At 49.3% G+C, this 16,611-nt stretch overlaps 2 protein-coding genes across 4 annotated transcripts in view; both read right to left on the reverse strand.

Annotated features, from left to right (window-relative positions):
- Positions 1–6: 6 nt before the first annotated feature.
- Positions 7–2,597, reverse strand: Mc1r (melanocortin 1 receptor). The gene has a single exon (XM_008842140.2). It carries the CDS (start codon positions 1,391–1,393, stop codon positions 446–448), a length of 948 nt encoding a protein of 315 aa, XP_008840362.1. The 5' UTR covers positions 1,394–2,597; the 3' UTR covers positions 7–445.
- A 5,077-nt stretch (positions 2,598–7,674) lies between these two features.
- Tcf25 (transcription factor 25) overlaps positions 7,675–16,611 on the reverse strand; it is a 45,596-nt gene continuing 36,659 nt past the window's right edge. The window contains exons 12-18 of one of the 3 annotated variants that reach the window (XM_008842142.3): positions 13,945–14,104; positions 12,556–12,643; positions 11,733–11,891; positions 10,601–10,691; positions 9,778–9,857; positions 8,341–8,413; positions 7,675–7,973 (exon numbers count right to left, since the gene is read on the reverse strand). In XM_008842142.3, coding sequence (XP_008840364.1) covers positions 7,815–7,973; positions 8,341–8,413; positions 9,778–9,857; positions 10,601–10,691; positions 11,733–11,891; positions 12,556–12,643; positions 13,945–14,104 — 810 coding nt within the window. In that variant the 3' untranslated portion in view covers positions 7,675–7,814. The remainder of the gene's footprint in view (positions 7,974–8,340; positions 8,414–9,777; positions 9,858–10,600; positions 10,692–11,732; positions 11,892–12,555; positions 12,644–13,944; positions 14,105–16,611) is intronic. The other 2 variants (XM_008842143.3, XM_029567837.1) reach the window with 2 other exon arrangements.

Below are 16,611 nucleotides of genomic sequence, written 5' to 3' on the forward strand. Positions count from 1 at the left end.
GAAGCTTTGCCAGGAGCTATGCTCCTTCACGGTTCTTGTCATTCTTTTAATCCAGAGCAGTTGAGGGCCCAGCCCCAAGAAAGGACAGACAGCAAGAGCCAGTTGGGTATTGCCTAGTCAGTGGGTAGAGATGGAGGTCTCTGAGAGAGACACTGTCTCTTTGGGAGCCTGTGGTCTGTTCCTTTGCTTAGAGCTGAAACTCTTACCCTTGCCTCCTTCATTTTCCAAAAGCTGCCTTGGATGACCCCTAGAATCACACTTCTCCCTCTCCCCAGTCCCAGGCAGTCTGTGCTTCCATTTTAAAGTTCATCTAGTCCATCTTTAGACAAATGAAGACCAGGAAGGGAAGATGCTACCTGTGGTCACACAGGATGCAAGCCACTGGGTACCACTGTCACCCTCCGCCCAGCACGCTGGCCCTGAGCCCAAAAGCCACCCTCCCTGCTCACCACAAGCACAGTAGCACCTCCCTGAGTGTCATGCGGAGCTCCTGGCTTCGAAAGGCATAGATGAGGGGATCAATGATGGAGCTGAAGATAATGAGAATGAGGAAGAGGTTGACGTTCTTGAAGACACAGCTGCAGGTGGGATGCTGAGGGCAGAGGACGATGAGTGAGAGATGCAGGAAGAAGGGGCCCCAGCACAGGAAAAATATTCCCAGGAGGATAGAGAGGGTAGCAGCACCCTTGAGGCAGAAGCCGTGGCGGGTAGAGCGCTGCCTCTTGTGGAGCTGGGCAATGCCCTGGGCATGCTGGCATGCCCGAGTGAGCATGTGTACATACAGAATTGCCATGAGTGCCAGCATGGCTAGAAAGAAAGTGACAAGGCAGAGTAGGACGGCTGTGTGACTGTAGTAGGCAATAAAGAGTGCGCTGGAGAAGACACTGGTCATCCAGATGCCCACGATGGCCCGTCGTGCCCGGGGCAGTGTCACAATGCTGTGATAGCGTAGTGCATAGAAGATAGAGATGTAACGGTCTATGGCGATGGCACCAAGGAAGCAGAGACTAGACACCATGGAGCCACAGATGAGCACGTCGACAACATTGTCCAGCACCACAACAGCCTGGGTCACGAGGGCACCTGCCTCCAGCAGCAGGATGATGGTGGTCTCCAGCACAATGCTTATACTCACCAGTAGGTCAGACAGAGCCAGGCAGCAGATGAGGCAATACATAGGTGAGTGCAGGTTGCGGTTCTTGGCGATGGCAACAACCACCAACACATTCTCCACCAAACTCACCAGTCCCAGGCTGAGGAAGAGGCCATCTGGGATGGACACCTGCAGGCACCAGGATTCTGTTTGGTTGGTGAGTAGCCCAAGTTTGGGGGTGGCTGTGGGGGTGAAGTTGAAAGAGTCCAGCAGCCTCTTCTGTGGCCCCTGTGTGGGCATAGTCCTGTGCAGGGGGCAGGAAGCAGTCAATGGAGGCTCTAGCTCCAACTATTGTTAGACTCCCAGGGTCCTGCTCAGCTCATGATGTCATCAGAAGGGCTTGAGCATCCCTTTGGCCTATCTCCTTCCATCTGGGTACCTTCCCCAATTCTCCCTTGCACTTGCCCTCTCCCCGGTTGGACAGGTCAGCCTGGAAAGAGTCCAGATACTTCCTGGCTAGGACCCTGAGTTCTACTCATGGAGTCTCACTGCCAGTGTGAAGGAGCCTAGCCTTCTGCTGCCCTCCCCACCACCTCCCAGCTTCTTGGTCACCTGCCTCTGATAAGTCTGTCAGCCTCTTGCCTCCCCAGGCCAGGATGGGTTGAGAGATCCCTAGAAGAATGGAGCGTTTCTTTGAATCTTTTAAGCCATCCACAGAACCCCTCCTTTTGATGGTGGCCACATGATGGGCATGTGCCTGGGATGTGTAAATATCCCCAGCACCTTGGACTGCCACCAGGGGGCATGAGCAGCATGGAGAAGCTGGAAGACACAACTCCAGTCTCCAACACAGGACACTGCATTTCCCCTATATGTTCAATGCTCCTGCAGACTGGCTAGACTTCGTCCCCAGGCTTCCAGACCTGTTCTGTGTACCCCTAGCTAAAGCTCCAGACCCATCTCAAAGTTACGTTCTTGAGTTGTCCCTGTCTCCCCCTCTTCCTATACTGCTCTGCCTCAGGCACAGTCACAGGTTGTGAACTAAGCATCCCTCTCACCCTTACCACCACTTCATTAGAAACTTCCCAAAGGCAGTGGCATTTTCACCACCACCACCACCACCCCACCCCCTGCCAGCTGAGATGCCTGTTGTGCATATGGCAGCAACACAGCTGTTAAATTCAGCTTTAGGGGCTAAACCAAGGAGGAGCGCTTTCAAAAATAATTAAAATATCAGAATGACATTCTGTGCCCCTCGAGACCCCAAGTTTTCTGAAGTCTAAGTAGCAACCTTCCTAGTTCTGGGGTGGAAGCATGTCACTTCCTGGGAGCCGACTAGCTGGAGGGCATCCTGATGCTGTCTACCAGCTTTCTTTAGCTACATCCCCTCTTACTCTCCAGCGCCCCCCCCCCGGCCCAGGGCACAACCATTCCATTTCCGTTGTGGAGCACATGCCAGCCCTGGAGTCAGTAACCACGTCAGAGCAGACCTCTGTTTCCAGCCTCAGTGGGCCAGCAGCTATGCATGTGACCAAACACAGTGGTCAGGACAGCACACAGGGGTGGTATTCACCCAACTCTGGCCTCTGCTGGCATGAGGTTCCTGTGGCATCCAATGTTTTCTCATGAATGATGTATTGACTTGGATGTTCACTTCCACATACAGGTGGAGAAAATAAGGCAGAGACAGAGTCAGCAGTGGAGTTGGAGGTGGTTCAACTAGTTGGAGTGCAAGCTGAAAGTTTGTAATATTCACTCATGGTAAAAGTCCAGTCTCTCTTACCCACTCTGGCAACCACTGACTCCCAAGGTGCCCAATACAGCACAGCCACTGTGAAAGCACACATGAACTACATGAGCATCCACTACCAAATGTCATTCATTAGACCTTCGTTTTGCAACTTCAAATCTTTCCCTTTAAAAATTTTTTAAAAATTATTTTTATTTATTTTTTGGTCTTTTTGAGACAGGGTCTCCCTGTAGCCCCAGCTGTCCTGGAACTATGTAGACCAGGCTGACCTTGAACTCACAGAGATCCGTCTGCCTCTGCCTCCCGAGTGCTGGGATTAAAGGTGTGCACCACCATGCCTGGCTAAATTATTTTTATGTGTATGAATGTATTGCCTGCATGTAAGTGTGCGCATGTTGTGCAATGCTTGAAGAGGTCAGAAGAGGGCGTCAGATCACCTGGGACTGGAATTACCAGGGTTGTTAGCCACCATGTGGGTGCTGGGAACTGAACCCAAGTCCTCTGTGAGAGCAGCCACTGCTCTTAACTGCTGAGCCATCTCACCAGCCCCACTAAAAAAAACAAAAAACCTGCAACCACCCCACAGTACAATATACATAAAAGTGTACAAATGACAAATATGAACAGGACATGCTCCAAGCTGAGTATAGGCAGTATTTTCCCAGCTCAATCAATAAAACACAACCTGCACCAGAGTAACCCTGGGCTCCAGCACCACTGTCTTGGCTTAACACTATTAATTTTGTCTATCTTAGAACATTATATAAATGGAATCTTCCAGTTTGTACTTTTGCTCACGCTGAGTCATTCTTGTTATTTGGGCAATTAAAACCTTTGTGTTGTATAGTGTCCATTATGTGAACGACTCATGTTGGACATTTGGGTTCTGTCCAGCTTCATCATGATCAGTGCTGCTGGTAGGTCTTAGTGACTGTCCTCTGGCTTCACAGGGATGTGCTTATGCTGAGTATCTGCCATGGAACTTCACAGGCATGAGGCATATCTTTGGCTTTGGTAGATCTGGCCAAACCATTTTCCAAATTGGTGGACCTGTTTCTGGGAGTGTTCATGCCCTCAGGTACCCTGTGTCACTGTATAGAGGATGAAAAAGTCTGGGTGCCCAAAGTGTTCCAAGTCTCCACAGAAGCCTGTAGAGACAGGGTTCACATTACCACACTCTCATCCCACCTGTCTGTGTCCTACAGTCTAGGCCTTACTCTGCTTCTGGCTGAGAAGGGTCCCAGGCCTGATGGGGTAGGCAGAACCACGGTTGTGAAGGCATGATGGTGTATGGTAGCATGGCTAGCTCCTAAAGCCACGTGGTGCCCAGACACCCGGTACCTGCATGCTTCCTTTCACCTCTGGGACATGAATGAGCAAGTAGCCCTCTGCCCCAGCTTCCTGTGCTGCCACATTTCACAGATGTTGGTATTTCCAGCTTCATAATGAAGTCTTTGAGACAGCCATAGTTCACCACCACCCCTATCTCCCAGCCAACCTGACTTCAAAGGGCATGAAAATTGAACAGCCTTTGGCAGAGACAACCACATCCTTCCTGGCAAGTCCCTATTGCTGGGTTTGGGGAGTGGGGTGACCCTGCCTTGAGATTCACCTTGGATCCTACTGGTCACACCTGCTGGAGGCTTCATAGGAAAAGGACAAATACAGTGGAGTTGGAAAAGCCAGCTTCTGATGTGCTGTGGTAGGGATGTCAAAGTTAGCCTTGGGGTTATCTGGATTAGACAGAACTGAGCACCCTAAGGCTGATTACACTTCAAGTTTGATCTCTCAGTGGCCGTGGGAAAAGTATGTGACAAACGGCATATGGGAGCAACCACTCTCTCAGTGGGGGACACTAAGTGCACACTGCCTCTCCGAGTTGGTGGCACCATTTTCTATTCTGTAGAAATGTCCAAAGTTTACCTGGCTTGCTTGCTGTGTACCCAGCAGGCTGAATCATACCTGAAGACCAGCAAGGGGGAAGTCTCTCCATGAAGCAGGGCTGCCCCCAACCTACCAGGCAGACCCACCAGAGAAGGGGGTCACCACTTCCCTCAGGGAGTTCCCAAAGTCCCTGGGCATTGTTAAACTGTCCCTTCTGGCTATTACATAGGACAACACAGCTTTTCAGGAAGGTTACTTGGTCACCAGATCTGCTGAGACTGAGGAGGGTCCAGGGAGGAGCAGGATATATTATCACCCCTACTTGGGTGGCAGACCAGGCTTTAAAGCTGTCCAGATGACATATGAGTGACTTGGATGTTTTTACTCACCACCAGAAATGTATTCAGTTGTAAATCACTTAAATTTGAGCAGCACTTTTGAAGCAGCCTATTTAATGGCTTCTAGGAAACAGGCCCAGGAGTGGAAAGCGTCCCAAGGCACCCTCTCTGCTTTACTCCCCTAGAACACTGAGAGTTCATTGCCCCCTGACTGCACGATAGCTGCTGCAGCTCCAGATATCAGATCCATCTGGATGAACCTACAGCTGCTAGAAGAGGCAGAACACCAGGCTTTCCGTGCTTTCCTGTCACTTCCAGGGAACAAACCACTTCCTAGGAGACCCCTCTGCTCCTTGGCTCACTACAGGTCACTCCAGCTGAGGAAGCTGGGGTATAGACACTGAGCTAGGAACATCTCTATGGTGCTACTCCTTGTGGCTGGGTATAGGTTGCCCACCAAACCCAGGGAGGGGCTGATCCCCTCAGGCCCATTCATCCACTAGAATGAAGTACAGAAGCCTGTATCCAGGTTGCATGGCCCTGCCAGTTCATGCCAGAGAGAGAAGACAGATATAGCACCAGTTCATGAGACATGTGACCTCTTACCAGAGAACGCAAGGCACATAACTTTGGGCACAGCTAAGACTCAAAGCCCCTCTACAAATAGCCAACCTAGAACTAGGCTATGATATTTAGGGTGACTAAAGATGGCACAAGTCAGTCCTCAATGTTCTGCTCAACAAGCAGTACTCTGGCTCCTGCTTAGCCAATGCCAGGGCCTCTGACTATAAGGACCTTCTTTTTTCTTTCTTTTTAAAAAATTTTTTTATTTTTATTTTTTGGTCTTTTGAGACAGGGCCAGTTCTAGCCCCACCTGGCCTGGAACTATGTAAACCATGCTGGCCTTGAACTCAACAGAGATACACCTGCCTCTGCCTCCCAAGTGCTGGGGTTAAAGGCATGCAACCCCACACCTGGTCTTTTTTAAAACTATTTTATGTGTATGAGTATATTGCCTGCATGTATGTGAGTGCACCTGTGTCGTGCATTGCTGCAGAGGTCAGAAGAGGGCTTCAGATTCCCCTGGAACAGGAGTTAAGGACGGTTTGTAGCCGCCATGTGGGTGCTGGGAATCGAACCTGGGTCCTCTGCAAGAGCAGTCAGTGCTAACTGTTGAGCCATCTCTCCAGCCCCTTTTCTTTTTAAAAATAATTTTTATGTGTGAGTGGTCCAACATGGGTGCTGGGAACCAAACTCGTACTCTGCAAGAGCAGCAAGCAGAGTAAGTGCTTTTAACTGCTGAGCTATCCTTTACCCTTTGCATTTTAAAAGATATTTTTATTTTATGTGTATCAGTGTACTATCTGCAGGTGTGTAAGTGCACCCTTGTCATGCAATGCTTGTGGAGGTCAGAAGAGGGTGTTGGATTTCTGGAACTGGAGTAGTGGACAGTTGCTCGCTGCCATGTGGATGCTGGGAATCAAAACCAGATCCTCTGCAAGAGCAGCCAGTGATCTTAACCGCAGAGCCATCTCTTCAGTTCCTCTTTTGCATTAAAAATTTTTTACTTATTTTTAATGTGTAGGAGTGTATTGCCTGCATGCAATGCCTGTGGAGGTCAGAAGAGGGCACTGGATCCCCTGGAACTGGAGATATAGTTGTTAGCCACCATGTGGGTGCTGGGAATCAAACCCAGGTCCTCTGCAAGAGCAACCAGTGCTCTTACCTGCTGAGCCCTCTCCAGTCCCATCTTTTGCATTTTTGAAAACATGTGTTTGTGTGTGTGTGTGTGTGTGTGTGTGTAGACATACACATGCCACTATGTGCCTATAGGGGTCAGCTGGCTCCCTCATGAGACTTTTTAACTTTGGTGTTAGGATTGGCAGCAAGTGCCTTTGGCCACTGAGCCATCTTGCTTGCCCTCAGGACGTTCTTTTTCTGTGTTTTTGTTTTTCTGAGAGAGGGTCTCACTGTAGCCTCAGCTGACCTAGAACTCAATAAGTAAACCAGGTTAGACTGGATCTCAGAGATCTGTCTCCCTCAGCCTCCCAAGTGCTGGGATTAAAGGTGTTTGCCATCAAGCCTAGCACCCCTATCCCCTTCTTTCTTGAGATGTGGTCTCATGCAATTTTGGTTGGCTTCAAACTCATTATGTAGCAGAGGATGACCTTGAACCTCTTAAGTGCTAGGATTACAAATGGGCACCACCAAACCTGGTTTGTGTAGTGCTAGGGATTGAACCCTGGGCTATGTGTAGGCTAAGAACGCTCTCTACCAACCGAGCCACATCCCCAGCTCCAAATTTTCAAATAAAATTCCTAGGCTGGGGCTGTCATTCAGAAGCAGAGCATGTGCTAGGTCTGGGTTTGATCCCCACCACTGCAAAGATGCTAGCAAGTATGGAATTCAGTTCCCTGAAACAAGGAGCATGAGAGGCCTACATATGCAGCAAGCACCTTGTACTGGAGACTCTAGGGTACTCTCTTTCTACCTTGTGTCCCAAATCCTAGGAGTGTCAAGAACAGTAGGGTTCATGTGGTGTGGGGCCCATTATTTCCAGGATTCCCTCTGAGGGCACTGGAGGAAGAGCTCACTCACAGTAGTACATAACCCACTCACATTTATAGGGAAAACAAAGACACAGGTTGATGACATGGTCAGCATTTCTACTTCAGGGAACTGGTCAATTCCAACCAGAAAATAAATCCGGAACATAATTATACATTGCTGGGTGCAGCCTCTGGAAGACTCAGTCCCAGTCCCCTTCGCCCTCAGGGTTGTCCTCTCGAGGTGCTTCCAGGTCGTTGAAGTGGAAGTTGGCCATCATGTCGCGTACAGCAAGCATCAGCCTGTTCAAACCTTGGTTGTGGTTCCGGCCCCCGGCCACTCCTTCTTCCAGTCTTTCCCCCTGAACAATGAGACACATCTGAGTTGAGGCTGACGGTGCTGGGACTCAGGACCTGGGGTTCAGACAGCCCGTGCCCTAGCACTAGGCTTGTCCCCTCTCCAGGTTCTGCTCAGGAGAGGAGGCTCTGAAAAGCCAGATGCACCTGTTTAACTAAGGTCAGCCTATGGTGGGGTTGACTATCATGCAGCCTCACGGTGCTTACCTTGGAACAGCAACTGCAGCTTCAGCAGGACAATTCCCTACTTCCTAAGCACATAGCACCAGAGGCAGGATGCTGTCTCGGCCTTTTCCTGACCCCCACCTTGAGAGAGATTTGCCCATACCCACTTGACAGGGAAAGGACAACAGATATGTTCAATTGACATACCTCCGTGGTGTAATTTGGCAATAAGGACCGGAAGAAGAGGGCAATTGTGTTTCCATGACTGACTGGACTTAGCCTAAAAATCAGAAGAGGTTAGAAAATGAAGTTGAACACACTGTAGAGTCCCAGCCCTTGTCATCTGTCCCTATTCTGTCTCCTGACTGCTAGGGACAAACAACCTCCTAGACTGCAGACTGGGCCCTGGAGCAGGCAATGATGACAATTAACCAGCCTGGGGTGGAGAGCTGTGGACACCTAAGGGCAACAGGGAGAGATAAAGTATCCCAGAGTGTTGGCCCTTTAATGGAGTCATAGGGAAAGAAGGCAAGGTGACTACAGCATTCAAAGACTGGAAAAGGAATTGGTCAATCACATCAAAGCAGACAGGAGGGGCCAGGGCATCACAGAGTAGGGGATGTGTGGCCCTGTGGTCCAGCTCTACTGTATACTCTGGGATGGCAAGAGCAGAGCTGAGTGTTGCGTTGGCCAGGCTATCAGCCTGTCAGGATGTTTCTGAGTCCACTGACAATTCTCATCTTAATCTAAGAACTCAAATGGGAGTCTTTTTTTGTTTTGTTTTGTTTTGAAACAGGGTCTCCCTTTAGCCCCAGCTGTCCTGGAACTCACTATGTAGATGAGGCCGGCCTTGAATTCACAGAGATTCGCTGCCTGCCTCTGCCTCGGAATGCTGGGACTAAAGGTGTGCACCACCACGCCCAGCAGGAGTCTTTTACTCAATATGCCTGGCCAAATTCTAGAAGGCCTGTACTCTTTGTTCAATAGGATGTGGAGGCAGTAGGCCCAGGTAAGGCAGCTCTGAAGACTAAGAGGAAAGGGAAAAGAATCCTTTCACAATCTAGATTCCAAAAACTGCCCATATACACATGGCAACCTGTGAATCAGTCATGTTCCCTATTAGTGCCTGTCTCACTACCCTATTTTCCTAGCCCAGCAACACTGGCTTTGCTTCTGAGCTCCCTGTCTTATACTCTGCTCCTGGTACAGGGATTTTGCACATGCCACAGTATGAGCTTCCATCCTCTGCCTGGTTGGGGCACAGCCTTCTACATAGCAGGTGACTCTCACTTCCTAGTCAGGGCATGTCCTTCTTCTTAGTCTCTCACAAAAGCTCTTAGGCAGTTTTGACCCTATGCTTATGTCTAAGTTCTTGGCTTGATGCCTTTTGGGTACTATACCAGGTCAGCGATAGCTTCCTACTGTATTTCTTGCACCTGTTACAAACCTTACAGGGAAGTGCTCAGACTTTTGGTTTATTCAGATAGAGGCAGCTCCATGTTACACTGTGCTGTCCTTCCTCCTGAGTGGGCTGACCTTCTTAGCCTGTGCCTGCCTCTTCCTTCTGGTTGGCAAGGGCAGCCCCATGCACTCCAAAGTACCAACTTGGTCTGTGTAGGTATGAGAACAAAGTGGGGAAGGTACCTCTCTGGTCTGATGTAGGAGTAGATGGTGTCCAGAGGAGGCAGAGGGTCAAACCCCATCACAGACTGTGTGGTCACATCCTTTAGGGGAGGAGGGAGATATAAAACAAAGACTCTGGAGCATTGCTGGCAGCCTCTGGCTTCCCCAGATGTCAGCCGGTCTCAACTCAGGTTGGACCCATCTGCTGGGAGGCAACCACCAACACCTGGCACGAGTGACACCTGTTTCTGCTCCAAGAAACTTCAGGTCAGGGTGGAACAGCCTCTCTCCAAGCAGGATAGGCGAGTCATCAGAAATGTGACTTTCTGCTCCAATCAGTGGGATATAGGACAAAGAGCAGGCACACTTTCCATAGGTGTCACCATCTTCATCCATGCCAGAAACAACTGCCATGGCTGCAGACTATGGACTAGGGATGAGAGTCACTGGATCCCCAGAGAGCTGGTCATTCAACAGCTGACCCAGCCCACCACCCAGAGTGCCAACTGAATGACAGACTCATGCTGCAGAAAGCACGGAGATCTGTGAGAACAAGGCCAAGACCCAGCTGCAGAAGGCACATAAGTCACAGGAGCCCCTGCTGCAGAGGTCTGTGAAGGATGGCTGAAGCTCTACCATAGGGAGCCTGAAAACACAGTGGAAAACCTTACCAAGGCCACAGCAGTGACGAAGGTCCAGAGAAGAAAGCTGAGGGGAAGAATCCCTCTATACCAGCCCCAGCCCTGCCTGGCATGCAGACTGGTTTGTGGGCTGCTGAGAGCCGGAAGGGAAGCACATGTGACTGACACACACAAAACCCCCATCTTCAGCATCCCTCCCTTACCGGGGGCAGGGCAGCGACAGCCTCCTTGATCTCAGAGAGGATCACATGGCGGTGAATGTTTCTGGGAGCACGCTGGTAGAGCACCTTCCGCCTGAGACCAGGGTAGACAAGAGCAGATAAACTGGTGCCCACAGTGCAAAACACAAAGTCACCCAAACCCATCCTGGAAAAAGCCCAGCAGGGACTGGCTTCATGGAGCCTCCCACTCACTCCTTGGCAGAAGCTGTGCAGCTATCCCATGGCCCTGTGGCAAGAGCAGACTCTGAAGGAAAACCATAGCTTGACCTATACAACTCAGACCCTTCAACCAAGAAATGGAAGTAAGAACAGCTGTGGCTAGTTCTGGTGAGTTCACTAAGTTTCCACAATGGAACTCTTGGATGTGCTGGTCATTACTACATGTGCATGGACCTGGGAAGGCAGGACAGGGATGTGTTTTTCTGCCTGTGGGAAGTATCCAGCCCAGTGGATGAGCAGGCAGTACCCACAAGGCTGTGACGAGTGGAAGCAGCAGCACTTCTCCTTTCCCCTTCTCACCTTCTCAAACAGCCAAGGGCTCAGCCTCATGTCTACCACAAAGGAACCTCCTCTCCATGGAATGGCCAGGAGAGAACAGAACTCTCTGAGCTAGCCAGCATAGCTACTGGCTACTGCTGTCCCTAGAGCCAGAATGGTGATTGAGGACCAGGAACAAAACTGCACAAGTGGGCAAGGGGCTTCTCAAACACAGTGAATAGGTTTTAAGTTATAGAAAACCCCACATGCAAGAAAGTCAGCTGATTCCTCTAGTTGCCTTCTGGCCCCAACCTTAGCCAGAAAGGGGAGGGTAAGACTAGTAATCACTGAAAACAGCACAAAAGCATGTGGCCAGAAATAAATTCTCAACCAAACCACTAGGATACATAATAACCACACACTCCCACCACATTTCTGTGTGGACAGTAGTAGCAGCTACATCCAGGATCCCCTGCTGGGTCCTTCAGAAGTCAAGCTGCTCACAGCCTCTGCTGCCTCTGCAATCACAGGCCCCATGTCTGTGATCAAGACTCAGGAGGAGACATGAGGACTCATGAGGGGAGCAGGGTGCACTCCCTGTGCCTGGTTCTCATGATACTTGTCAGGCTCAGCTCACCTGTTCTCACAGGCTTCCACGGCAGGGTCTCCAGCATCCACTGCCTGCAGAACCACTCGGACATTTTCCTCCAGCCAGCTCATAGTTGTGGGTTCTTTCCAGAGAAAGTGTGATCTCCCAAGGTACAGACTCACCAGCTGGCTCAGGGCAGGGGGCTGGCTGTGGAAGAGCAAGGCCTGAAGTAGACCCTTAGCAGAGTCCATGGTAGGCAAAGGGATGTTCAGGAAGGCTCAGCAGCCTGGAGCAAAGAAGGTTGCCCCTCAGCTGCTGACTAGGGATATTCTGCCTCTTGAGGGTTGGGCACACAAGGTCTGCTTCTGTGGGACTGTGTTGCCTGAGTTTAGTAACACAAATCACTTGACAGAAATGTGAAAAACATGAAAATAAGTATGTTTGCCTTTGTGGAATGGCGCAAAAGGACAGTCCACAGCTGCTGATGACAAGTCTGTAGGGAGAACGGGAATGCCAACACAATGCATTTCATTTTTTTCTGTGTATGTTTCTGTTTATGAGAAATACGTCAATATAGAAATATGGGAAACACTAATAACAGTAAAGGCCAGGAACCCCGTCCCCCCACCTCCCTACTCCTGCCCTACAAAGATTACATAACCTAGCCTCAAGACCTGCTCCCCAACTCTAAGAAGACATCTTGCAAATCTCATTGTTTAAGCTGGCGGCAGCTCATTTGCTCCATTAGTGCTTTCTCTCTAAGAGGTGAGGTGTCTTGCACATGGATGTGGGCTCCAGGGACTTCCCTGGGTGGACAGTCTTTAAGGGTGAGAGACAATAGTGCCTACAACCCGTGTCTCAGGATCTTTACCTTATCTCAGCATCTGGCCCAAAGAAACGGTGGTTTGAGACTGCTGCATCAGGCCGCACACTGCAACACTCGAGCAATGGCATGAGAACTGAAGAAAAAGCAAAGGCTTCATGTGTTCTGTGGCCCTTGCTGCATTAGCTCCCAGCCCTGAGCCAGATATCTAGAGACATTGTGACATCCTTGTCATAGTTACCACTAGGTTGTTTTTAAGATGGTAGAAGTTGGGACAGCCAGGGGTTCATTTCCGACCAGCATTCCAAATTGGTCTGAGCCTGGGTCTCTCATCTAGGCTCCAAGGTACCTCTGAACCCTGGAGGTGGATGCATATCCTGCTGACCCTAATATTCCATCTACATCACCCCCAAGCATGGGTGGCTGGATGTTTTGATCATATGAAGATCAGACTCAAAGACAGACTGGTGGGAATGGGTTTGCCTGTGCCCTGCAAGAATTAACTCTGCTGGGCCCAGGTTCAGATCAATGGCCAACAGTTTGTCCAGGTCCTCCTTGTATGGAGTGTTGTCCACCTGAGTACTGGCTTCTGTAAACAGCCTGCATACTGGTAAACTGCCAGAACACAGCCTTCCCAGTGACTTCCTTGGGGCACACCTATGCTGCAGCATCCTGAGAGGTAGCAGTACCAGCTCTGCAGTGCAGCACACAGGCCACCAGTGTATATCCCTTCAGCTGGTCCACTACAGCAGAGGCATTGGCAGCCATATTAGATGACAGAAGACAGAGGCAGCTTCTAAGTAATGGAATTGGCCTTCACTGGGTCAGCAAGTAGGTACTGTTCTTGCCTGAGGTTGCCCAGACCTTGCTGGTGGGCAGAATTTTGGTCAAGGTTTAAGGAACACAGAGGATCTACAATGTGGTACTGATTTTGGGGCTTTGTAACAGAAAAGCAGCTGGACTTAGAGGAGGAGCCTTGTCTCCATATCACTTTTTTGCATTCTCTTAGCAAAGATCTGGACAAGCAGAAGTCTTATTCTCCTGGCCACATGCCTGTGAGAATGCTTGAGCAGCATACCACAGCCTCCTGGCTGCTCATGGCCAATGCCCATCCGTCTCTGGGTTGAGCCCCAGGCCTCTCCATATACTGCTGTTTTTTTTCCTAGTACCAAACACCATCTAACATAGTGTCTTAAGGAAAATTCTCTGCTCATTTACCCTGCAACTAAGCCCCAGAGAGAGGGACATTTGTCCCTCTCCCCTGCTGCCTCTCATACCTTGTTTTAGGCTTACTGAAGTAGACAAATTAACTACCTCACTACAACTACAGCAAGTCTTTAGGCCACTTAGAAAATGTGATCTTTCGAAGGAGGGCTGTAACCCTGACTCCATCCCCAGGAAGACAAGTTACCTCCCCAGATAAAAGGTGGCACCCACCTCCAGGGAACATGGTGAGCGCCTGCTGGATCAGGAGGGAGGCCTGTTCCCTGGCAGAGGTGAGCTCATGCTCAGAGAGGTCTGTTTGCTGACTCAGAAGGAAATATGCCAATGGAACTGAGAAGGCAAAATTTGGGAGCTGGGACAGGTTCCGATGAGCCTGTAAGGGATGAAGAAACAAAGCCTGGGGCCTCAAGGTCATGAAGATAAAACAGGTAGTTTAAAGATTCTCAAAAATTTCCAGGTGAGCGCCACAGCTGCTTCCTTGTAGGCTGCTCTGTAACTCAGGATGAAGAAAATTCAAGCTTTTATATGTGCAGAAAAGACAGAAAGACACAGGAGGCTGGGAATTAGCCCAGCCAGATGCTGGACTAGCAGGTGAGGGCCTCAGAGCCACCTGGAAGGGACATCCCTTTCCTAGTAGTTCAGCTTTGGATGCAAGGAAGCCAGCCCTATATCCATGCAGAAGGTCCAAAGTCAAGTCTGCAAAGATAAGATCTGACTCCACCCTACCTACAGAAGTCTTTTCCAGTCCTTTCCTTTCCTTTCCTTGTGTGTGTGTGTGTGTGTGTGTGTGTGTGTGTGTATGAGAGAGAGAGAGAGAGAGAGAGAGAGAGAGAGAGAGAGAGAGAGAGAGAGAGAGTGGTCTGCTATACTTTTTATTTTTCTTTTTTTGGCCTTTTTTTGAGACAGGGTCTCCCTGTAGCCCCAGCTGTTCTGGAACTCACTATGTAGACCGGACTGGTCTTGAACTCACAGAGATCTGCTTGCCTCTGCCTCCCAAGTACTAGGACTACAGGCATGTGCCACCACGCCCGGCATACTTTTTAATTTTTTATGTGTGTGGTGTGTGCATATACATGTGTGTGGCAGATGCTGGGTATCTTTCCTTGACTGCCCTCCAATTTTACTTTTTAGATTTATTTATTTCTTTCTATGTGTGGGGGTGTGTGTGCACGCATCTGTGCACGTGAGTGAAATAAGATGTGTAAAGTGAGAGGATAATTTGCAGGAGTCCATTCTCTCCTTCCACTATTTGGGTCTTCAGGATCAAAGTCAGGTCATTGGGCTTGACGGCAAGTACTTTTACCTGCTGAACCATCTCATCAGTCCTCCACCTTTATTTTTTGAGACTCATTAATTAGCCAATGCACTTGTCTCTACCCCCACCCCAAAGCCAGCGTTACAGGCATGCACCACCAAGCCCTGATTTTTATATGGATTCTAGAGATCCATTCAGGTCCTTATGCTTGCATGGCAGGCACTTTACTGACAGCCATCTTCCTAGTCCCTTCTTTCCTATTACAACAGAATTGTTTTCTTCACGGAGTTCCACAATCACATAAACTATCACAACCACTCTCCGGCAGTCCCTATCTGGCATTTCCTATAGCTATGCTTTCATGAGTTCTAGGAGTTTCTATCAATCAGACCTCAAAAAGTGAGATTCCTTGGCCAACTATGCCAAGCATTACACAACTTAAAATGATATACCTATTTAAAAACACTTTTATTTATTTATTTTTATTTTATGTGTATGAGTGTTTTGCCTGCATTTAAATGTACCCATGTCATGTAGTATCCATGAAAGCCATAAGAGGGTACTGGAACTGGAATTAGAAAGGTTTTTAGTTGCCATATGGGTTCTGGGAATTGAACCTGGGTCCTCTACAAGAGCAGTCAGTGCTCTTTTTTTGTTTGTTTATTTGGTATTTTTTGAGACAGGGTCTCCCTGTGGCCCCAGCTGTCCTGGAACTCACTATGTAGACCAGGCTGGCCTTGAGCTCACAGAGATCTGCCTGCCTCTGCCTCCCCAGTGCTGGGATTAAAAGCGTGCGCCACCACGCCCGGCATCAGCAGTCAGTGCTCTTAACTGCTGAGTCATCTCTCTAGCCCCACTGTTTTTTGCTAAGGTAAAAAAACATACTGTGAAGTGAAGGGCAGAAACAAAGCAAAGGCTTGATATCCTTTTCCCCTTCTAGGCCCTGCTGGAGGCAACCAACACAAAGCCCAGTGTCTCCTTCTGACAAGCACCATCTATGGAGTGGGAAAGGAGCCCTATATTCCTTAAATTGTCTTTTGGTTGCATTAAGGAGAAATGTGGAACTGATCTTAACATATGGTATCTAATCCAATAAACTGAAACTGTCATTTGACACAAGTCCACAGTCATGGGCAAGATAGTTTATGTTCTTTCCTGGTACCATATGGCACCCAAGGTGTATCTGGCACTCATAGCACCCGGGCCACCCTTCATTTACATGCAAACTTGGCAAGGCATCCATATGAGTATATGGATCTGTCTGTCCAGCATTTCTGTAGTATGTGGGCCTGTGTGCTGGGGTCCCCATATCAAATCCACATAACCCTCTTTTACTTCATGACTGCTTCCTGCTATGTGGACCACAGTGAGCTCTGGGGGTCTTCCCAAATTTTCATCACTACTAGCACCACTGTTTCTACATGTGTACTTGGTATAGGCCTGTGAGCAGCCTTGGGGTTCTCACTCAAGGCTGCTGGAACACTTTTTAGGGAGACTGGATCTTGTTCAACAGAGGTAATGATGAAACCCAAGAAGCAGGAGGCCCTCGGGATCTACCTAGGCTCTGACTCATGCCCTCACTAACTTATCACAAAATTATTCTTCAAACACACATGCTGAAGACC

Source organism: Nannospalax galili, unplaced genomic scaffold, assembly GCF_000622305.1.
Source record: "Nannospalax galili isolate Female #2095 unplaced genomic scaffold, S.galili_v1.0 scaffold2660, whole genome shotgun sequence".
Taxonomy (NCBI): Eukaryota; Metazoa; Chordata; class Mammalia; order Rodentia; family Spalacidae; genus Nannospalax; species Nannospalax galili.

Excerpts from the sequence above, each read along its gene's own strand:
- Mc1r (XM_008842140.2), bottom strand. The coding sequence starts at position 1,393 with ATGCCCACACAGGGGCCACAGAAGAGGCTGCTGGACTCTTTCAACTTC.